The sequence below is a fragment of the Nesoenas mayeri genome (assembly GCF_963082525.1).
Source record: "Nesoenas mayeri genome assembly, chromosome: 2".
NCBI lineage: Eukaryota > Metazoa > Chordata > Aves > Columbiformes > Columbidae > Nesoenas > Nesoenas mayeri.
Genome location: NC_137543.1, coordinates 139,576,209 through 139,600,526, shown reverse-complemented (window position 1 = coordinate 139,600,526; position 24,318 = coordinate 139,576,209). Strand labels below are relative to the sequence as shown.

The 24,318-nt window shown below is 39.0% G+C and overlaps 1 protein-coding gene across 1 annotated transcript in view; it reads left to right on the top strand.

The window, feature by feature from the left end:
- Positions 1–4,396: 4,396 nt before the first annotated feature.
- Positions 4,397–24,318, top strand: part of AKAP9 (A-kinase anchoring protein 9) — a 114,683-nt gene continuing 94,761 nt past the window's right edge. The window contains exon 1 of the mRNA XM_080338829.1: positions 4,397–4,569. Coding sequence (XP_080194955.1) covers positions 4,522–4,569 — 48 coding nt within the window. The 5' untranslated portion in view covers positions 4,397–4,521. The remainder of the gene's footprint in view (positions 4,570–24,318) is intronic.

Sequence of the window (24,318 nt, the reverse complement as noted above, 5' to 3'; positions counted from 1 at the left end):
ACTGGTTGCAATGTTTAATATAAATTTGTCTAACTTCACAGCTGCAGATATGGGTTAAAAATTCCATTTTTTTGGTAACATTTTCTCCTTATGTTGGAAAATTTTATTTTCATCCTCAGTGCTCATGTTGTTTCATAGGCTTTGGTAATTTTTTTCATTAAAAAATACATGCAAGAGGATACACATTTTAGCTGTTACATGGGACCTTGATTCTATATATATTAATCAGTCGGCCCATTTAATAAATTTTCACACAACCATGCTTCTTCAGTGATTCTCAAAAGGAAAAAAAAAAAACAACAACAAACAAAAACCAAACAAATGAACAAAACAACAATAAAGACCAAATTTTAAGTCAGAAGATGTTTTCCATACATCTCTAGCTCCCCTACCTGTTAACCACCAAGCCTTACTATTTATTCAGTAATTGCATTTGTTGTGCCCTGCTTTGAAGGAAAGAATATTTGTCTGTTTCTAAGAGACTGTTCAAGGCAGTCCTAACGTAAGTATCATACCTCAAAAATCCCTGAGGTGAAAGTGGGTGAGGTCTTTAAAAATGTTTTTATAACATGTAGTCAGACTATCTAAATACAATAGGCCAAGTTCTACTTGAAATTTGAGTTGACTTGCACTTGTTAACAGCAAATGAATATGATTTTGTAATCCTCACTCAGCAGTACCTACAAGAGGTCTCTAAAATTACGAACTTTACACGTTTTACCTAAACCACCTGCCTGCTGCAACCTATGCCAGCAGAGCAGTGCTCTGGGAAACCGCAGCACAAAGTGACACTCGGTGCAGCTGCAGGGCAGGTGGTGGGGACAGAGCTGGCACAGCAGACTGTGGCAAAGGCAAAGGCAAGCTAGTCATTAAGCCAACCTCATATTCTTTGTGACGCTGAGGTGGTTCACAAGCACTGTGACAGGTACATGCTGAGGCCCTGCCTTACTATCAGTACAATCAGCACTAGGTTCAGTGAGAGCAGGTCCGTCTCCTGATCAGACCAAACGTTCGGCATGGTCACCTTTCAGATGGAGGCGTCTCTTATATTTCACACTTGATCTGTTTGATGTTCACTATAATTGTGTAATCCCATCAAGTGGGTTTTGTACAGCAGATCTAGTGTCCCAGTAGTACGACTGGACATATGTATCAGAGGCTGCATATCCATTAGCTGGAGGACTAATCCTTTACCACATTACGTTGACCAAATACAGATACTTACAATTAAAAGCCTTTGTAGCTCTCTTAAGAAACATGAAGTAGCATGGTTATTGTGTATAGTGGTAGGAAGACATAAGTCAAATCACATTTGTTTTTACAAGCTCGCTCAGGGAATCTTACATGGTTGATGTAGGAGCCTTCCATTCCAATATGTATTTTTTCTCAAAGGAAATAAATTAGAACTGGATTGTCCCATTATTAAGTGGTATTGTTCATACTTATGACACTTGAAAACACAGTTTAGGCCTGTGATATTTTGTAATTTTTCCATCATGTTTGCATATATGATTTACCAGCAGCATGTTATCATCTGACAGCCCTCGGATTCTTGCCTCAGTGGACTATGATAGAATTTGAATTTCCTAACTAGAACTTTGTGACTTTATCACACATGGTCTTTAGGCTTCATCTCTTGGCTTCACAGTGCACTCAGATACCTCAATAGGAGTCACCAGGCATAACTTCACTGAACAGTGAATGAAGGAACCATAAAGGGTAGGAAGAAGGTAGAGGTTCATTGCTAGAGAAAATGCTATAGATGAAGAGGCCTTTGACCTTGTTTACAGACAAACACCACTGAAAATTAGGTCTGATACGCAAAGCTGGTTCTGTGTAGTTTTAAATAAAATTTCCAATAATCAATACATTTGTATATAACAATAAGCCTGGGCAAAACAGCAGTCATGCCTATTTTGGAGAATGCCTGATCTATTTTTTTACCTTGTTAATCTGGTTCACATCATGAATGCTGCTGCTGAAGGCAGTTTACACATGTTTAACCTATGTGAATTTGATGAGTGATAGAAAGTTAATCAATTTTTGTAGTAGTTATTAGCCTGAAGGTTGGGTGCTATCTTACATTCTTAGGAAGTAAACATTATTGGTCAGTTCTGAGAATTAAGCAAAAAAGATTAATGCCTTTCTGTAACTGAAAGTTTAACTAGCTAACCAAGTTGTGAATTCCAGTCAGCTCACCTTGCATAAATGATAAAATAGGAATTTAAATAGCTGAAGTGGGAAATCATACCGTATGGATTTTTTTTTTGTCCTAGGAGTGGATGTTCTATTCTTCTTCTAATGTTGAGAGAATACAGAAATATTATTCCCTGGGATATTTTATCCAGTGGTAATTTCCAGAGTACTCTATTATAGTTTGTCAATCTGCATAACTTCATTGTCATGGATTAGGTGTTTAAGTAAAATCCATTAGAATTACATGGATATAAGTCTTTAAGTGAGAGGAAAATTAGGCCCATCAGTTCTTAGTGTTAACTCAGGAACTCATTTAATGAAGCAATTTGCAATGTTTGTAATCTTCTAAATGGGATATTTATTGATTACCAAATTACTATCATAGTGTCATGCATGTGTGAAATTTTACAGACACCTAACAGCTAATTCTGTGACAGCGGCCTCCCGCAGCCCAGAGGAATGTCATTGGCACAGAAAAGATGACTTAAGTTTTCCCTCAGGGGCCTCCAGGCCTTTGTAATTGTTGGGAAAAACTTCAATTTGTACAGTCTCTCACTAACTTGAGAGCACATTTTTAAGGAATGAACTCAAATTAGTATTTCTATAAAAGTATTTTCTCTTTAATATTTTCTTAATTTTGTTTTCATTTGCTGTTTTTCTCTATAACATGTTTTTCATCCAAAGTCTGAGAATTTTAACTGAAACACATGCTTGCTTCAAACAAAGTATAATGTAGGCATTTGTAATTTCTACCAGAGTTGGTGTTTTCTCCTTTTGACATAAATGGTATTCATTTCCTTTTTGACTGAAGGTTGGGGACATGGTTTTGTAAGTACAGGAATGCACAATACATGCACTGATCAGTAGATGATTTCAGACTTTGCTATGAAATGTAGTATCTTTAGAAGGAGTGAAAAATCCTTAAAAATTTCAGACTGTAGGTTTAGTTTGGTTTTGGCAGTAATAGGGGTATGGAAATCTGCTGTGAGGAGATTTTTCGTCTTCGTCCTGGTCAGTAATACTGTACAAATAATGTTTTCTTCTGGCATTTTTTCTCTTTGGGTATATCTGGTCTTCGCTGGAAAACTCAAGAGAGGAAAGAATGTATACTAAAGAATTATGTTTAAAAGATCAGCAAGGTCGAGACCTAAGTTAGTTCAGAAAGATTTTAGATTTTATATGTAATAAAGCAGAATGGTTCCAAATGCAGTACAAGGAATCTGCTTGTTCACACGCAGCTGTTACACACCAATGCAAAGAGGCTTGCCAGGAATGTGTAAGCCTTTGCCATCCATCGCACCACCACAAACAGAACCGATTTCAGGGGTAACTGAAAGAAAAAGCACATCGTGAACATGTAAGACAAATTTGCTATTAGACTTGCAAGGCACACATTTAGGAGACAATATTAAGCAATTCCAGAATATTGCTTTGTCTCGAATGCTGAAGTATAGAAATTGTATTAGCATTTACTTGCCATGTGCCATATTCCCCATTGTGATTTTAGCACACCTATTTGAACTGCTACAGCATGATGGGTGCGTATTGTGTCATTTAAACAGGGGTCTACACATCCTTTGTTGTCACCCTTACATAGTGGGCGATACACACTCAAAAAGGTTGTTAATGTATTTCCAAGCTATAGGATCCATGCTATAGGAAGCTTGCGATTTAGTGAGCCGCGCGTAGGAGCGAGAAAACACTTAGAAAATCAAAAACTGTCAAAATCAGCATTGTAGCCAGAGAGGGTGGATTTGAGAGACAGCAGAAAGCAGCAGTCCTGCAAAGCTCAGGTACTGTCTGTTCAGACTCTGGTATCAAAGCAACAGCAAATCACGGCGTCTTGCCGCTGCAGTTCTTTTGTGGGAAGAGAACCCTCCCGCCCCGCTGGCTGCGGAGGGGTGTGGAGGGGGGTGTGCCCGCCGGCCGTGCCCGCCGGCCGTGCCCGCCGGCGGCTGTCGCTGGTGCCCGCGCCCCGCTCGGCGTGGGGGCTGCAAACCCGCGGTTCCGCGGGCGACTCCGCAGGGACTCGCCACCGGGCGGGGGTCGCCGCCGGCCAGAGGCGCTCGGCGCGGCCGGGGCTCGGTGGGGAGGAGGGGCCGGCGACAGGAGGAGGAGCAGGGGGCCAAACGTCACTTTCCCCGGCCGCGTGTTTACGTGGAGATGAAGATGGCGGCGCCGGTGGCCCCGCCACGGCAGCTGTCGTCGCTGTGAGGCGGGACGGGACAGGGCAGGACAGAAGCGTGTGCGCCCCGGCTGAGGCAGGGGGCGGGGTGGGCTCCGCCTCCCGCCGCCGGTAACGCTCTGCTCTCCCGCACAGACGCCATGGAGGACGAGGAGCGGCTGAAGAAGCTGGAGGCTGGGAAAGCCAAGGTAGGAGGCGGCAGGGAGGCTGAGCGGGGCGCGGGGAGCCCGGGGCCGGATTGTCACCGGGGCCGGGCCGGGCGGCGGAGCGCGGCTGCGGCAGGGGCTCGGCGCGCGGCCCCGCTGCGAACAAAGCCGCGGGCGGAGGCGCTTTGTGCCGTCCTGCCTGCGCGCCCGGGCTCCCCCCGCTGGCCTGGGGCGGCGCGGGCTGAGCCGCGTTCCCCGGCCGGGCTGCGGGTGGCCGGCGACAGCGGGCCCCACCCCGTGCACGCTACAGGTGTCCCGGGCGGGGGCAGCCCGGGCGGTGCCCGCGGCGGCGGGCGGAGGAAGAGTCGAGGGGGGCAGAGCTAACCTGCTTACCGCTTCGCACCCGAGGCACGAATCCCGTTTGCCTCTAAAGCCTGGGAAACTCCCCGTAAACCTTTAAGGAAGCGTATAAACCCGACAGCTGTTCCTCAGTGTGGCACTAATACCGGGAGAGAGCCTTAGGAGGCAGAGGATTAAGGCTGTTCGCAGTGCTGCGGTGGGTTTACCAGGTGCCTGAGGACGCCGGGCGGTGCGCCGGTCACCTGCGGGAGCTCTCGGTGCGCAGCCCGCGGTGCCGCCTCTCGTCCCCCGCCCCGCCGCTCGGGCGGCACAGCCGCTGCCCCGCGGGCTCGCCCAAGTGTTAATCAGGGAGCTTATCATTCTACTCTTTAAGCACGGCTCAGTGCGCACCGGCTGCAAAGCACTTCGCCTTCTGGGCAGCAGACCGGAGTTACCACACCGGAAAAGGACCTCTTAGTTCAGAGAAAGCTTTGCTGTGGTCAGTAAGATAATGAATGGGACTCATAGGAAAATAAGATAAAAGTAGTGTTTTGACGTTAGGTATGTCTGGTTCCTTCCAGCAGTCATTGCAAAATGATAACAGTTTAGAAGTTTGTAAGTCAGTCATTCATGCTAAAGATACTCATGTAACTTGGCAGGAGCTGATAGTACAGGCAGCAAGAACAGAGATGAAACTACAAAACATCACCACCGTCTTGGTTATGTGGTATATAGAGAAGAGACTGTAGTTTGGCTGTGAAGTATTGAATAAATATTTTACTGTATTAGACAAAAACGTTGTGACTTCATATGTTTCCATTTATTTGGAGTGTTCAAAACGTACATTGAGAAACTCTCCCAGATGGAGCTGTATGTTTATATAGGAAAACCTGTTCTTCAGTGCTTAGAGCAAGGGTGGTGTTTACACAACGTTACGCAGTACTGTTATTAAAGGCACTGGGACAGATCAGGTACTGGCAGCAGTGCACTCTGTCACACCCACGTTGGCTAATTCTTTTGCAGAAAATTAGAAAGTAGTTTGCAAATAAAATGGTTGAAGTAAATTTGCCCATAGTATAAACCACAGGGAAGAATTTATGAAGATAATTTATATTTTTCTGTCCATGCTGGCAAAAGATTAATACAAAAAATGAACAACAATTAATGAAAAGTGAACTGAAAGCCAAGATGCTAGTAGGAATTCAGTGGCTTCTTTCTTTGAGAAAAGGCTTGTACACACTTTACTAATATATTTTGCCTTTTAGGATCACTCTCATAACTCTCGCCCTTCTTCTAGTCTTTTCTGACCAAAATCTAATGATGTTCTTGTAAGTAAGTATTTGCCTGAAGACTTTCGTATCCTATGCTTTTAAACATCCCTTGTGGTCTAAGTCATTATAGCTCTTTAAAGCTATACGTGATTTACACTGGAAGGGGCTATAAAAGCTGTGTTAGTTTTTCAGATTTTTCATTGGTGTTCTGTGTACAGTTTACCCCTTTTTTTTAACATGTGAATAATGTAATGAAACATGTTGTACTGGGGAGACTGGGTCACAGTCTTCCAGTGACAAGTGTCACTGATAAAGGCAGAAAAGGAGAAATTGTGTTAGCAGAGAATGGAAGCCAGAGTTTATCCTGCAGCTGCCTCTCTCTTCTTCAGGGATACAAATGCATTCACAGCAGCATGATTAGTATGTCTCCTAAAATTGCTTGGCTCCAGTGAATATTTGCTGTGAACCACAGAAATAAGCATCCAAAGAACTTTTGAGCCAAACCATTGAATGTGGTTTAAATAAAATAGCTGGAAAAGTGTATTAAATTATGTGTTGTTACTGTGCTAAAAGCTCAGGGGTTGCTATACTGCAGATACCTTGATTCATCTCCTTGAAGTTATGAATTTTAAATACAAATAAGTGATTACATGAACTGCAGGATGAATGCAGGTAATTGGAAGTCTGGTAAAGGAGTCTAGTAGGTGCCATGGAGATGGCTGGTTACTGCTAACAGTGGAGTTATTATGTGAAATTGGGACTTAGATTCTTGTTTGTGTTTCTTTTTGTTTGTGTGGGTATTTTGTTTGTTTTGCTTTTGGTTTTTTTTCTCAAAAAGTAGGTAGCTAACTACTGCCAAATCTCAGTATGTGCACTTTAAGCAATATGAATGTTCTGTAAAGCAATCATTTGGGGTTTTTTTCTGATCATAATATTGAGTAGGCAAGCTGTGAGGTTTGGTTTTGTGTGAATTTATCTTCAGCGGAACTCTGGGTTTTTTTATTCTTGGTGTTGTCTTAAGATGCTGTCTCCCCACATAGATATATTTTTTTTTTACAGAGAAGTGTATTGCAGATGGATTTTCTGCAGCAGAAGTTTCTTTTGAGCCATCCTTTATTATTACTGTAAATGAGAAGCTGCATTGTGAATCTGGCATTGACTGAAAGCCGCTGAGTGCACTTGGGCCTGGTGGGCTGGGTCTCGGTGTGAACACGCAGCCTTCACCAGTACATCATTTGGAAAATGGAGTGAAAAGCTCTTGATAGAGTCTCACTGACACTCATGTGTGCCTGCAGACTTTTGGATACTGGATACTTTATTATGAAGCATTTGCACCATATTTGCTGTTCTCTCTGTTACAAACCCACAAAGACAAGGGAGGCACAAAATCAAACCCAGTAAATTACATGCTCCTTTTTCTGGACCTGTAGTCATTCAATTTCCTTTGCCACAAGGAAATGTTCTTGGTATTAACCCAGACGCTATGAATGGCTGTCTCTCTTAACTATTAAAATGGTGTCTCTATGCCCTTTTAGAATTCTGTTCTCCCTAGACAAGCGATTTCTTCATCTTAGATCAGAAAGGCTAGTAAAACAAAACAGGGTTGACTGTCATGGAAGGTGGAAGGAAGATGTTTGCCAGCAATAAAAATGCAAATGCATGCTGTTAAGTTGATCAGTGCTCAAAACACAGTGAATTTAGAAATCAATGAGGTATGTTTTGTGCCTTGCTTAAGAGATTCTTGAATATTTTTGATGGCCTGAGATGGTTTTACAAAAGAATACAGAAGATGGTGGTTGAAGATCTTATTGTGTTATTTATGTGCACACATACTAAACGTGCATGCTTGTGTGCATCAGTTGATTGGAAATCTCATCTAACATTGAAGTGGATACTACATGTGGGAGATGGGTATTTTAATTTTATGTATTAATTTAGCAGCTTAGTAGCTGGCTTTTCTTATCAGGATGTTGTGCCATTTTGCTCAACTTTCAAAACTATACACAGTGGTTTGCTAGCTTCAGAATAAAAGCACTGGGGACTTGGATTCCATTGTGAGAAAATGGCTGAGAGTGTTTTGGTAAAGCTTTTGGAATTAAAAAAAAAATAATTTGTATGCACAGATGAAACACAGAACTATTACAACTGGTAAGAGATATAGAACGATCAATAGCAGGTTTTATAAAACAGTCTGTTTTATAGTACTGGAATTTTGCAAACAATTCAAAAAAGTGTGTTGCTCCAGTCTAAATTTGTGTTGAGGAAAGGGCCCACCTGCAGCTATATGCTCATTTTGGTGTGGGAGAGGTGGGTGAGGGAAAGACAGTCACTTAACTTTTAAATTATCTCAAGCTGGTCTAGGACTTTGTCTAATGTTAGAAATACATCATTTAATGTCCTGATTTACAAAGGTTCTGTGCATGTTTGTAATACATTATTCCTGTGGTGTTTGAAGAAATCATGTAATTGTTGAAGAACCTTAAGAAATTAGAGAACTGTCTGGTTTCGTTAAACACTTGAGGACAGAATAAGCAGTGTTACTGCTTTTGATCTATACCAGAGAGTTGCTGAGAAGACTAAACAGTGAAGCTGGTTTTGGAAGCTCAAATGGCATTCAGTGGACAAGTCTTACAGGTTGTATAACTGATTTGACAGGTTATCTTCACAAATGGAATAGTAAAAAGAAATAATTACATATTTTGTCTTCGGGTCCCACATGTAAATATTTCAGATGGCTGAAGATGAAAATGATATGTATTATTAAAATAGCATTGCCTAAGAGTCTGAGAATGTTTGCCATTTACATTCTTGTATCTTACTCTTTTGCTAGGAGAAAGATTTTACTTTCTCATCTCTGGCCTGTTCTGACTGAGAAATTTTGAATTTCTCAAGGAAAGCTGTTGATCAAGATTTTTTTTTTTTTTAAGAAAAGAGATTCAAGTGAAGCATGGAATAGTTATGTGCCACAGTGATTAAAGCTCTAACCTAAAACCCCTAGGAGAATTCAGCATATAGGTTGTGTTTGTAAAACACAGTCCTTTTAAATTTTCTGTAATTTACCTGAAGAGGAAAGGCTGTGCTGCCATCCAGGAGGACCTGGACAGGCTGGAGAGTTGGGCGGGGAATAACCTAATGAAATTTAACAAGGGAAAGTGTAGAGTCTTGCATCTGGGCAGGAACAACCCCAGGTTCCAGTATACGTTGGGAAATTACATATTAGAGAGCAGTGTAGGGGAAAGGGACCTGGGGGTCCTGGTGGACAGCAGGATGACCAGGAGCCAGCACTGTGCCCTTGTGGCCAGGAAGGCCAATGGCATCCTGGGATGTATTACAAGGGGGGTGGTTAGTAGATCGAGAGAGGTTCTCCTGCCCCTCTACTCCGGCCTGGTGAGACCCCATCTAGAATATTGTGTCCAGTTCTGGGCCCCTCAGTTCAAGAAGGACAGGGAACTGCTGGAGAGGGTCCAGTGTAGGGCAACAAAGATGATTAAGGGAGTAGAGCACCTCCCTTATGAAGAAAGGCTGAGGGAGCTGGGTCTCTTTAGTTTGGAGAAGAGGAGACTAAGGGGGGACCTTATTAATGTTTATAAAGGGTGAGTGCCATGAGGATGGAGCCAAGCTCTTCTCGTTGGCAAACAATGACAGGGCAAGGGGTAATGGGATCAAGCTGGAACACAAGAGGTTCCACTTAAATTTGAGAAAAAACTTCTTCTCAGTAAGGGTGACAGAGCACTGGAACAGGCTGCCCAGGGAGGTTGTGGAGTCTCCTAGTCTGGAGACATTCAAAACCCGCCTGGACATGTTCCTGTGCAACCTCACTTAGGCGTTCCTGCTCCAGCAGGGGGATTGGACTGGATGATCTTTTGAGGTCCTTTCCATTCCCAAACATACTGTGTGATACTGTGAAAAAAAAAAAAAACACACCAGTATTTCAGTGGTTAAGATTTTTTTCTTCATAGAAGGCAAATTTAATAAATTTGAACCTTACATTTCATTAAACAACTGGCCTACTAACACATCTTCTTTTACTTTCAGGTGTAGGCTGTTCATTTTGTTTATCCTCTGTCTGCCTCAAGTAACTTGAACAAAAACAATTAAACAGAATCCTGGAAGCAAGAATTTCCTTTTAGTCTGCTTTTTCTTATTCTGCTTTTCTTTTAAAATAAGTCGTATTCAGCCATGTCACAAAGTGCTAATTTCATCATGAAGCTCTAGTCATCACTGTCACTCTTTATCACAACTGAAGGAGAGCAGCTTTCTGGGCTGAAGGTTCACAGGATGTGAGTGTTGCTGGGCTGTGTCTGTGTCTGAAGATGCTCTGTGTGTGTTAATGGACAAGCTGGGGAACAACTGGAGGGGACGCCAGGCTGACTCTCCAGAGTCTCCTGTAAAGGTGTGGGCTGAGCTTTGGTGTGACAGGTGAGAATGGGAACTGCCCAGGGTGTAACAAACCAGGAGAGAGCACTGAAACTACAAAAAAAAAAAAAAGCTATAATGAAGAACTGGGCTTTAAAACCATTTATTTGAGGGAGCCCTTTTTCTTGCACATGAAGATTCTCACAAACCTGTAGCTAATTGCTACTTGTTCTCCCAGGTCCGTCTAAACTTGAGGGGTTTGCCTCCTCTTCTTTTACGGGCTTCAACCTACTTTCTCTCCTTTGCATTTCTGTCAGTTCTAAATGCAAATAGTAGGAGGTATGTGGAATTGCCTGTGTATATTTTGATTATGAACATGAGTAAGCTTTAGAGTTGATTTTTGCCTTGCAGAGAACATCTCAGATACAAGGACTGATTGTTACCCTAGAGAGAAATCATATGGTTTTAGAACTCCCAGTAAAAGCAGATAGGGCAAAAATTGAGAAGAGGTAAGAGAGAAACAAAGTGAGGTGTCCACCTCACAGTGCATGCTTTTATTTTTGTTCAAAACAGTGGACGTCTGCATTTTATCATAGCAAAAAGATTTATATACATTTGAGATTTATATTTATTTTATCTATTTAATTGATTGCTACTGGGGTGAAATATAAGCTTAGATGAAAGACTGAATAGAAAGGTAATTTGTGAAACCATTTTCAAGACATCCTGTTTCTAATAGTAGAAAAATTGGGATGACTAGCTTAAATATTGAGTTTTTTAGTTTTTTAATATGATTTAATTGTTCTCTTGCAGATAATAGAACTACTCGCTCTTTACAGTTTTCCCAGTGTTCTTTTCTCCTTAAAAAAAAAAAAAAAGGAAAAGAAAGTTTAATTTTTTCCCACTGTGTTCAAGTTTCTTCTGGAATTTAATGAGTCCTTGTAAAAAAAAATAGTACTTTAATTGAAATCTAGTATTTAAACTATTTTCAATTGGCACTGCTAGAACTTTTCCTATTTTTAAGTGTGTTTTCCATTTTTCTTCTGTTTTCTGGTTTTGATCTCCATTTCCTTCATTACAGACATCTATTCTTGCTTTTGATGCAGAGTGGTTTAAGTGTTATTGTCAATATACTCTTTTAGTAAAAGCTCTATGGTAGCTGTCTACCTTACAATAGTGATGTAAGGTAGACTGAGCTTAAACTAATACTTGTTTTCTTCTGAGGATGCAGATAAATACCACTTCAAAATAACCTTTATGTTGTAGCCAATCTAGAGAAAATTGATCCTTAATCCAAGATGCCCAGTGAATTTCACAAAAATAGATAAATAAAACACAGGATTGTTAGTAGCACTATTAAAGCAAGAAATTGCATTGTAAAAACATAACTTAAAATGTTTTCTTGCTGCTCCATGTGTAAAAAGAAGGAATTACAGAAAAGAAAGCACAAAGTTACTCTTTGCCCACATTCAAGACTTTCTTTGTTTTAGCAATAGTCTCTCCCTCATTTCTAGGGTCTGCTTTCCAACTACTTATTTTCTTAGTCTGGGTGTTGCAATAGCAAAACAGAGGTGACTGCAACATTTGTTTCCCAGGCAGTTGCAACAGTATCTAGACAAGTCTGTTTGTTTATACTGATTTGGAAATAAGCATGACCATCACCACCACCAGTTCTAAAGTACTTCAAGGAAAATGCATCAGATACTCCAAGGAAGGTCAATTGGACCTTTTGAAATAGAGTGTTCCCAGAGAACCTTGTATTTTTTCTCACAGGAAATAGCCAAACAAGTAAGTGCTTTAAAATATTGGTGTACAGAGATATTAACTGCGGAATAATATATGGTTATTGTAATATCTTAGTGTTTGGAATAGTGAAAAATCTGATGAAAATGAGAACAAAAGACAGAAGGTTGAAGTAGGTCCAACTTTGTCTTACCTTATATTGCAATACAAGTTACAGACTAATAACACAGTTGTTGGGAATTCTAATTAAGGGGCTGCAAGCTCTGTCTTAAGTATCTGCCCCATAGCTAGAGATTTCAATGTATTGCTATGAATTTGTTTCAAAATCAGTTCATTACTGGTACCAGCTACCGTGAAACTTTGAATTTGCAAAGACACATTGATAAATGTGCCTCAGTTCAATGAAACGCATTTGATAATTGCAGTCTTTTGACTTCTATGTTGAAACATAAAGTAAATAGATCTTGAAATTTATGATGATGAGATGCTTGTATGTTGACTGCAAAGTGTTGGCATGCCATATTGTGTTGATGGTTCTGGTGTTCCTGTTTCTTGAAAGAATCTCTAATCTGCATTTTCACGTGATTTCTTGAGAAGACAAAAGTTTTTATTATAAGCTACGTTTCCTACACCAGTGAAGAAAAGACAAAAGAATGAATAAAAATGTAATGATTTATTAGAATTCTGTTTCTTAGAATTATGGAGTTTGTCTTCCTGCTTCACCCCTCTTCTGAAAAGGAACCCCAACAAGCTTCCAGATTGAATAAATTCAATAGTTGCCAGCTAGGCAAAAGGATATGAGACTCTGGAAATCAACCACTAAGCTTAGGAAAGTGGGGGAGTGACCAAATTGCAGTTGTAATGAGCCTGAGTTTTGTAACATTGTCACAAAACAAAGAAGAGGTGGTCTCTTGGACCATGCTTCTAAATCTCGCAACACCAAGAAATTGTAAGACTCTCTACAATTGAAGATAATTTTAAGGAGACTGTATAGCATTTTGATGATATTTGAAGGGGAAAGCATAGATTTGGTGAAAACTCTACTGCCATGGTAGAATTACAGCATACCTCTAAAATTATGATCCTGAGCTGAAGAGCCAAGAAGATTGGTGGAGTTGGAGAGATGGAGTAGATAGGCTTCTGGGACTATGTTTCTGTGCAAATATTGACAAAATAGGTGTTCCAGAGAGTAAGTAGAGTAAGTTGTATCAGAGCTTACTCAAATCTGACTTCATTGGTAAGCTGTGATTTAATGGGAGTAGTTATCCCTTAATCCTGGTTTTATTTTCTGAAGTTTTTACTTGTCCTTAAACTCTTACTTCTTTGTGAAGAAACCTCCTGTGTCCAACCACAAAACAAGGGGAAAATATTTAAATGTTCCTAAATCCATATATACTGTCCTAAGTGAGGTAGCTGATTTAATGTGAGTGTAGTAACATACATTTATAATATATATTTTCAATTAAAAGGTATACAGGAGAAATATTACTATTACAGGTAATCCTCCATAACAATGATAAGAAAACACAGTCTTGGTATGTTCAGGAGCACATTGTGCCAGCTAGCAGAGTTGCCGTGTTTAAAGAGAAAATGGAGATCCAATATAAGACTCCTCAAAGGGGAATGTGTTTCCTAGATATTCATTATTTGGGATATGTTCCAGGAATTAGACCAAAGAGCAATGTCCACAGACAAGTCTGGAATTTTGTGAGCAATATCAGTGTCTTTGTGAACTTGCTTTTCTCTCATGATTCAGCAGTGTGTAAAAAAAAATAATAGAAGCCTGTCAGAATAATACACGCCTGTCAAGTCTTGCACACTGAGCATGAAATTCATGCAGTTGGTTCTTTCCTTCTGTCTGCTCTGCCTCTCGCAGAGCTGTCACAGCTTCATTCTCCGTCTGTCCATTCATTTCCAGACATGCCACGTGGTATGAATTCATGTAAAAATAATATAAATAAGATGGGAAAATGATGAAGTGCAACTGAGTTTGACTTGCTTCAAAGTATTTTACAGTTCATTAAAAAATAATCAAAACAATTTTTTAAAATGAAAATTTAAAGTTTTGTTCAGTTTCCACAGAGAGCTGGAGCATGGAGGTGGCCAGAATGCCTGCAAATAATCTCCTAAAAACGTATCTCAATTCTCCAGACTGCTTTGGAAATCTCAGTGTTAATGCTTGTGAAAAGATTGCTTTTGACAAAAGTCATCACACCACATGTATTTATTAACAACGAATGGCTGTTAGTCCCTGCTTAGCTTGAACAGAATTTAAACTGTTGATCTGTATCTGAAAAGCTGATTGTCTTGTTGCCAAAGATGTAACCTCTCAAATTCTGTATCAATTCCATGGCACTTGTCAACTTGAAAAGCCTGATAATCTTGTATTAGTTGTTAATAAAGTCATATTTAGACATAATCTGTTTATTCTGAAGGTGCCTTTTTCTTTCAGACTTCTTAGTACTGAGAAATTAAGTATGAACAAAAGTCTTCAGATCTTACTGTGCTTTATTCCATTCCTTTACATATTCTTTCGACTTTTTAAAGTTACTTCTCTTTTTTTTTTTTTCTCTCTAAATTTTTGATCTTCAAATGTCTCTAACATAGATACGTTTTTATAAAAGAATGTGAAGGGAGGGGAAAAAACCTAGATGTGTTCTACATAAATACAACTGAAATGGTTTACAGCAGAATAAAGCTTTTTGCTATTATAAATTATTTCTTTTTTCTCTTATGAGGAAAAAGTTACATTTACATGAATCAGGGTAATATAAGCAGTACGTAGAGACTCAAAGTAAATCCATAGTTGATGCTTTTTCAAGAATCCACAAAACACTCTCTTCAACCTTTTTCAGCAAACTTCTAATAAACTCTTCTTCCTCATTTAGTATATAGACTAAATGTTGCAGGAGGAAAGAAAACTCTGCATTGTTGTGAAGTGTAGGAGTCCTGCTGATCAGGAGAAACACACAGTGAGCTGCAACCCCTTTCTTGCAGCATCAACGCAAACCAGAAATGGCAAATGCTTCTATGATTTAAGTTTTCCTGCATTAGGTACACAGAGGAGTCTGGACAAAGCCTTTTCAGATAGAGATTCTCTCTGTGCATTTCATTGGGTGTCTCAATATTGCTGCATCTTTAAAGCCCTGCACCCTAGATAGAGTCGTCTCTGAAGTTAATTAGAATTTGAAGTTGACTATTTGCAGTGTGTTGCAAAGAATGAACTATTTGAGCTGGAATGGAAGCAGCAATTGCCTGACTACAGTTTTCTTTAGACATGTCAGGATTTTTTTTTTTGTAGGATTCTAATCAGTATTCATGATTTTTGAGAAAGAGCTGCCTACCCCTAACCCTGGCCCCTTGAAAGCTACATTGATACTTGATAATACACCATAACCAAGGCTGCGGTCATCACTAAGACTTTGATTATTGGGGAGTCTCAAAAGACTGGCAAAGATTGCTCTTTAAAGAAAACAGACTTGTATAAATGAATTGTCAACTTTAAGGTCCTTGGGGATCTGCACAACTGTTAATATGAGAGTGCCTTTTGATAACGGATTGAGACAGAATTTCGTGCTGAAAGTCAGTGTGCTGTTAAGATTTTTTGACACTGTTAGACATGGTTTTATAAGCAAACTGAACACTTGGTCTAAGTACAATTACCATTTGGTGGTTACAACTGAACAAAAAAATTGTTCTTAGCATTATTTTTGTTTTAATGGCTTGCTCTCAAAGTAGGTGGTCTTTCAGCAGCCTGTGTCACTCAGTATTCTCATTATTAGCAGTGGAAAGAATGCATGGTTTTATGTAGGCAGTACTACACTGAAGAAGATGGAAAACACAGCAAAGAGGCTTAGAATTCAAAATGATCCTGGCAAATAATTGAGTACAAAAGGATGTGGGAGCAATACTCAAGGCTTTCTTTTCCTCTTTAATGATAAGAGCTGTCCTTGGGCTTCCCAGGTCCCCGAGTCTAATGGCAGAATTGGAAGGAATGGAGCATTATCCACAGTACAGAAGGTCAAGGTGGGGACCACTTAACCAAATCTGATATATGTAGATTTATGGGACTGAGTGTGATGTATCCAAGCATCCTGCAGAAGCTGGCTGTTGTCATTACACGGCTATTCCCTTGCCTACATTTGGAAAGTTATTGCGACTAGGAGATTCCAAATGAGCAGGGAAAAAAGCAGACATCAGACCCATCTTCAAGAAGGGCGAGAAGGAGGATCTGCGGTTCTATAGGAAGGTGGCCTGGTTGTGAGCTCTGGGAAGATTATGGAGCAGATCCTTTTAGAAGCCATGTTCAGGTACCTAAGGGCAAGAACATGATTGGAATTTATCAAGAGCAAATTAATTGTCCTCTATGATGAGCTGAGTGGCTCAGTAGATTAAGAGAGAAATGTGGATGTTGTTTACCTTGACTTTAGGAAGGCATTTTATTTGATCCAAGGTGGAGATAGGTGGTTTGGACAGGTGGACTGCAAGGTGGGTAGAAAATTATCTGGACTGCTCTGCTCAGAGTGCTGGTACAAATTCCAGCTGGTGGCCAGTAACATTCCCCACATGTTAGAAACTGTGGCCAATACTGTTTGATGTTTTACTAGCGACCTGGAGAATAGGAGCGGGGATGTGCCTTCAGCAAGCTCATGGATGATGCTGAGAATGGTTATTGAATGAATTGAAGCGTGGGGCTTATTTTCAGAGAGACCTTGACAGTCTGGAGAAATGGGCTGACACAAAACTCATGAAGCCATAGCAGCATGAAAGAAGATTGTACAGAAAAGCTCACATGCTTTCCCAATGGCAGAAGGGGAAATTTCAAGTTTCCATTTTATTACTCAGATGTAACCGTGGTCTAGAGGATTGTCCAGTGATTAAAAAAAAACATGTGATGTGTGATCTAATTTGAACTCAGGAGGGGATCCTGCATTTCACAGTAGTGATGAGCGCTGTTGTTTGGGGGTCCTCCTCTTCTAGGGTATGCAACTATAAATACAGAAGAGACAGCTGAGGAACATCATAAAAAATTTTGGTTTGGATGATCTCTGATGATTGGCAGGGAGACTGATAGAGATATCAAAAGCACAGAGTTTTTGTGTGCAGTATTTTCCTTCCTTTCTTCAGCATAAGATCCTCATTTATATTCCTGCAGCACCCTGTCTTATTTTCTACACACTTTCTGATTTGCAGTGAATGAGAAAGTAATCGTACAGATCACACTATCCCAGCGCAATCTGAGCACTGATTAAAGACAATCCTATGGGAAAAAAAATATATTAAAACTGTGCCATAATGCATGTGTATGCTACATCAGGGCAAAATTGATTTCTACCTGCAAGCCCAATTTTGCAATATTTTTTTCATGGTTCTTTAAATTAAGTTGGACTGTGCTTTTCTAATGCTGTCAGCTTGGGTAGGTAATATTCTTGGGTTTTATTTGAAACAAGATAATAATTTGAGGTGCAGAATTACATTATGTGGTAGCTTGCTAGCTGGGTGATAATGGGCCGATGTGGTCAAATACTGATTATTGAGAAATTAAGGGCAGCTGGAAGCCTACACAGCTCTTTTTCACCTCTTTTCTGCTCCTCCCCATGTAGTTTTTTCATTCCCACATATATTGCAATGGGGAGGGGATGTCCTCTGTATTTATTTGCTGATGTTCTGAACAAGCTTTTAGACTCACTAACTCGTACCTAGCAAATATTCTGGTTTCATCTTTATTTATGCCAAAGAAAGTTCAGATTTTAACATTACATATCAGTTCTATTTTAACTCTGAAAATAGCTTGGTACCAATTTATTATTTTCAAACATCTGAAATAAGATACTAATTTTTGTTGGGAGAATCACATTCAAAGACTTGATTTCACAGTATCAGGTTAGACACAACATAAAGCTAATTTAAGAAAATACAAATATATGAGCATATATTCAGTAATTCAGTACTGTACTACATCCGAAGGAGCTGGTCTGGTCTGTGCAACAAAAGGATTATATAAAAAACTGCATTTTTTTAATATGATGCAGTAAGATGACAAGCAATTAAGATAATTTCTGATAGTGCTTCACTCTCTCCATGCTCTCCAAAGTAAGTCTGTATTTTTGGGGTATTGCCTTCATCTACTGGGGGTGGGAAAGAACACCTTTCTGATTTGGGCTGTGATGTCCATGTATCTGTGTGGGGAAAATGGATTTTAAGCATTTTATTAAGAACCCACTCAAATTAATGTACAGAATGCTATAAAACTGGTGAAAGTAAACTTATTCTGGTGATTTTCCGCAGTTGAAAACCTAAACATAATAGTGTTCTCCTTCTAGTTATTACATGCATCCAAACCAGAATGCAAGTCAGTCTGGTAACATTCAAAAGCAAACCTAGTGCAAGTGATCTGTATTAGGGATTCTGTTATTAGAAACGTAAGAATATTACTTTCCTTCTTGAAGTTTTATATTTTCTGATTTATAATTTTATGTTAATGTTAAAAGATCAATCTTTATAAAAATGTAAAATGTCAACCTTAGCTTTTAAACACGTAAGACAATTAATAAGGGGAAGAAAATGTCTGTGTTACAAATATAAACTTGCAGATTGCCAGTAATTTGATCGACAGGCACTGTGTGGAGATGCTGGCAACTGTTGCGTTTGCATACTTTTGTATTTTTGTAGTTGGCTTCTAACTGGCAAGCACAGATGGCCATAGATTTTGATTTTTGTATGTTTCCGAATTAGAGAAAACATTTATATGTTATTTTAAATTGCATTGTCTAAATATCATGTGTTGGCTACTCTATATGGGTTTTGATTTTAATTGCTAAGTTATAGTATGGGATTTTTAGAACCAACTGTGTTGATATTTTGTTAATTTATGAAAGGTTTCTGTGCCCAGCTTTTGAATAATTGGAAGATTTGTTCCCAAGAAACTTCTCGTTAAGTAATCAATGTTATTTTGTGGTAGTAGCAACTTTTAATTTTTTTTTTTCCTGAAAGAATTAGTCAGATTTGACACTTCCAGGCCCTTCTATTGCTGATAATGAAGAATGTTCCACTTCAAAGTCAGAACTGGTGGTTTCAGTGGTACTTCACAGAGCATTTGGGACTGCTTGAACCCAGAGTTTAAAGGATTTTAGAGAGACCCCGTGAGCTTTGATTTGAAGGATCAGGCATATTCTACCCATTCCAGGAAGTTCAGTGTAGTATATAACGTGTATTTTTTTAAACTCAGAATCCTAGCAAAAATGAGGACTAAACTCAGTTTAGTGTGATGTGAATTCATATGCTTTTGTTGCCTATTCTTGGTAATCTTCTAGAAGCTTGTGGAGGTGCTGGGAGAATTGAATGGCAATAAGAATCTGAAGATACTCTATAGGAATTTTTTGTAGTAGTGTATTTAGCTAATTTATGTAAAGTCAGTTTACTGTTTTTTTCTGAAGTAAATTATTCAACACATTGTGACTTTAAGGGTCCCGTAAAATAAAAATAAATATATAAAAAATAAAATATAAAAATATATATATATATGTCCTAATTTTTTAAATGAAACTAGCTCGCTCAGGGATAAATTGCAGTCATAGTTAATAAGGAGAAAAATGGTGATTGAGTGGTAATTGAGGAGAAAAATTACTAAACACTAGACATAAAATAAGTTTTTCTTTTACCAGAAAGAAATTTTGCTCTTTCCAACTGTTATTACAGAAATGTAGGTTGGAGTTTAGCCTTACTTTGGGCTCAGGGAAAAGACAGACTCATTTTTTGCTGCCTTGTGGTCTTAGGAGTGTTTTCCTAAGGGTTTTTTTGTGGGCAGAAGGTCAGCATGTGAAGAAAATGACCGAAAAAGAAAGAGATTTATTAACTTTTTGTGTGCATGTAGTAGTTAATGACATGGTTTCATTGGTTTTATACTATTACTGTTCTGAAAGACATTTCTTTTGACTTTAATATTTTTTATGACCTAAATACACTGAAACAAACATGCTTAATGCTTAACTTTGTTACTATATTATAGTTGTTTTCTGAAAATAAATTGTTATCCTGAAAGAACTCCAAGGGATTAAGTGAGTCTACAGCTGTTGATTTAACTATATGTAGTTAAATAGCTGATACAACTATATGATTGTTAAAGAACAGGCGCTAAACCGTTTACTTTAAGAAGAAATAAAGTGAAGTAGCGACCTAAGCAACGCTCAGATTGTTAGTAAATTTTTTAGTGATACAGAAGGCAATGTACTTAATGAGACGCATCTGATGGCTCTGCTGCTTTCCCAAAATTCAAGTTCTGAATAGATGAATGGTTTGATCCCTGTATTTGACCAACTAAGTTGCTACTGTGCCATAAAACAAGTTTTCTTTTGAAACCCAGGTGAAGCTTTTTTATCTGTGAATGTCCATTACTTCATTTCTCTTTCTTGTGGTGTATGGCATTCACCTGCATGCTTGCTTTGACTGTGAACAATTCATGAAGTATGGCTCCGTAGGTAAGAATGAGGAAAACTGATCCTTGTAATTCACTTGACTGTTTATAGATATCAACTGCAGTAAATGTAAAGCCTAACTGATGATTTTGTTGAATCAAACATGATATTGAAAGGAAAAGTGGATATCAAATTGGAAGATAGTACATCATTTTAGTGCTTAAGCAGCATGGGGACTCTCTCATTTTGCCTTCTGTTCAGTAGGGCTGCATCTGCCTTTTACTTCCAGAAGATAACTTCTTTCAAAATATGATTTCTTCAAGAGTTGAGTGGGAAAAAGTACTTAACCAAATTTGTAATTGTACAACCTTACAAAAAATGTCAGTGCTGAACCTTGCTGAAGGGTTCACCTTTATGAAATACTGTACTAATTATGGCTTTCAGTCTAATGATGTTTCTGCCAAGTCTATTTAGTAGGCTTTTCTTTAATCTGTCCCAGGAGCTTTAAGGTGTGGTACCTCTTGCAAGTCCAGACCTTTTTTTTTTTTTTTTTTTTTTTGTTTGTTTATTTTACCTTTATCTTCATGTGATTGAATTTAATGAACATAAGCTTTGTCTTGATTGCTGTGCATCCATCCCCTAGGCCAGCAGGGCTTACCCAGGAACCTACTTTCCATTCAGTTGCTGTCATGTGTAGCCTACCTCATTTAGACTACTGCATGCCACCAGTGGCTTAGTTTTTATTAGTTATTTTCAAGTTGTCAGGTACTGTGTTTGAATCTTTACAACTTTTCATTAACATGAAAGGTATCATCTCGTTATACATCTAAGACCATGATAGGAAAGGTTGTGTCACCTTTTGGAGCTCAGAAATGGTATTGATTCTTTCATCTGTTGTAGCTTCTGCTGCTTACTTTTGAGCCGCTAAGTGTTACTGAGATATAATCATTTTATATTTTCATTTAAGATCAAAATGTCCACTTCCTAGAGTCTGTCATTTGGTTGTGTCAGCAAAGTATATCACATCATGTGTTTTCAGTTTTCAGTCTGTAGGAAAGTGATACTAAAATTATATTGTAGGCTCTCACACACATTTTTTAAATGGCAACTATTTTGGTTAATAGAACCTCATCTATTAATACATTTACATCTTGTTTAGGGTCCTGCACTTCAGTGAGCTTGCGATCTGTACATGGATGTCAGAGCTGAAGTTACTCATTGCCTTATGTGGATACCAAAACACCCCGGAGAGCTGGGTTGGGGAGTAGCTTACCAGCAGTTACTACATGTTATTAAATTGCTGAAGTCTAGTGGATTTGCATGTAGACATAAACATGGTGGCATGTAGAAAGTCTTTCCAATGTTATAGCCTAGTGGCTGAATTTTATGACTCTCTTGAATATTATGCTGGTTGGTTGCTTAGTGCTTGAGGATAAATATTGATATTTTTATTTCTAAAGGGCTGTGAGATAACAAATTCATACAGTGCAATGAACAGTACTGTAACTGTATGGAAAGCAACTAATGCTTTCAGAGTATCTAAATCTTCATATTAGGATTCATCTTCAATAGTGGATCAATATACAAACCCATTTGCTGGGTGCAAATTTTCAAAACGTGTTCACGAGATGTGAGGAATGGCATGGAAAAGCGGTGAAGTTTTCTAGTTCCAAGTTAATGAAGAAAAGCATATGACTCATTAGAGACTAGCAGTTTAGCAAAGTAAGTATTATAGTAAAGCTCCTTTTTTTTCCCCTCCTCATTCTTTTGTAAGGCTAAAATGTAACTGAAACATTTGTGTCTGCTTTGTTAAAATTTATTTGACCAAGTTTTAGCTCTGGGCTGTAATTTTCTGGCTTTGGCAAGCCGGATGATTTTAGAAAGGCTAAGAGAGGAGAGGGGGAAACGTTTTTCCTTACTGGATGCTGAAAGATTTTCTTAAACTCATTCATTAGTCCATTTGTTAGCACTGTGATAATTCCTCGTCCTTCTCCACCTCCCCTCCAAAAGATGTTTCAAAGGGTTGTAGGACATTGAAGACTGACTTGATGCTATTGGGGTTTCTTCAGCCCAGCTACAGAAGGCTTCAGGATCCCGTTTTTAAAGTTGCTGTTACACATAGACCTGGTGAAAACAGGAGTCCATTTCTGTAACTGTGTAACTCTTTTGCCTTCCCATTATTACCAAGCCTTTGAAACTCAAGGCAAAAGCAAGGGAGGCACTGTACCTTTGGAGACAGCACCGCGCTGCTGATCTCCCTCGCTTAGCACAGAGTAAAAGAGGTTCTGTTTTGTGTCAGCACTCTTGGCCTTGATGTGACAAAGACTTCCTAATGTTTCGGGCTTCAGGCATGGATGATATGTGCTTTTTTACAGAGCAGCATGAAACAGGCTTTCTATTGCCCTTTCTTTTTTTGTCACTGGCCCAATCCACTTATTTCCTCTTCACTTTGGGAAATACAGTACTAATGCAGGTCAGGTGCTTTATTCACCCTCTGTATCAGCAGAGGTAGTTGTGCAGCATTCAGTGTGAGAAGGATAAAGTTTAAAAGTATATAGGAGCAATATATAAATAATGTATGTATAAGTGAGTTAGCTAAGAGACCATACGGCTAATTTTTTTAGTAGTTAGTTTGAGGTATCGCTTTTCCTGAAGCAGTCTGACACTGAAATGCACTTGGTTTATTTGTGTCTGTCGTTGTAACCTGACTTGAGAGTATTTTCATACACTTAACTTCTGTTCCTTGTCCAGAAAATAACTCAGCTGTAATGAACTTAGCTGTTCGTAGGTCTGTCCGTATTTAAATTCTTGGGACATGGCAGAGCAGACCAGATCAGAACCATGCTAATTCTGAGGCTTTCCAGCTCACAGTGCCATCTGGAGGGGTTCATTCAAGTTCAGTGCCCTTGGTTATTAGCACCAACAGTACTCTAACTTGATACAGATTGCTAAAAAGAATTGCCCCGTGTGCTGTTCCTCTCACTATCCTGTGTTGTCCTTCATGGTACTTCAGCTATAAATGTAAATTGTGGTGATCTCATTGGTTTTCTTCAGAGTACTGCGGAGGAACAGCTGTCTTTGAAGCTGAAAGACTCAAGTTTGTATATTGGTTGAGAATATAACATTTCTTCTTTGGAAATTTTCATAGCCTTATTGCCATCCTCTAATACTCATGAACCCCTTAAGTCTCCGTAAGAGGAGACATTCTAAGGTCATGCTCATGTTATTTGGGAAAATCTGACTGGGAATGCAGCGAACAAATAAGTAGATTGGAAATACCTCATTCCTGGCTGATTGTTTTCTTGTTCATTCATTCATTCTTGTTTCCCTTTTACTAAATTCAACATCTGTTGGATGGAACCAGTAAATTAAAGCTCCATTTGCCTCAGCAGATAAGCAGATTGAAACTTCCAAAGAACATTAATTCCTTACTTACAGTTCAGATTTTCAGCTGTGTGATATAATATGTTAAACATATTTGCAGGTTGCTTGCTCAGTTATCTTCTTCCTGTAGGTTTTTATCTCAGGATTTGGAAAGAGTAATGATACTCTCCTGTTTGTTGATTAGCAGAATAGAATAACAGAATAGAATCAGTAGACTTTACTAGAAAGAACTTTATTTATCCTCTGTATTTGATAATTTTTCATTCATCTCACAGTTATCCTAT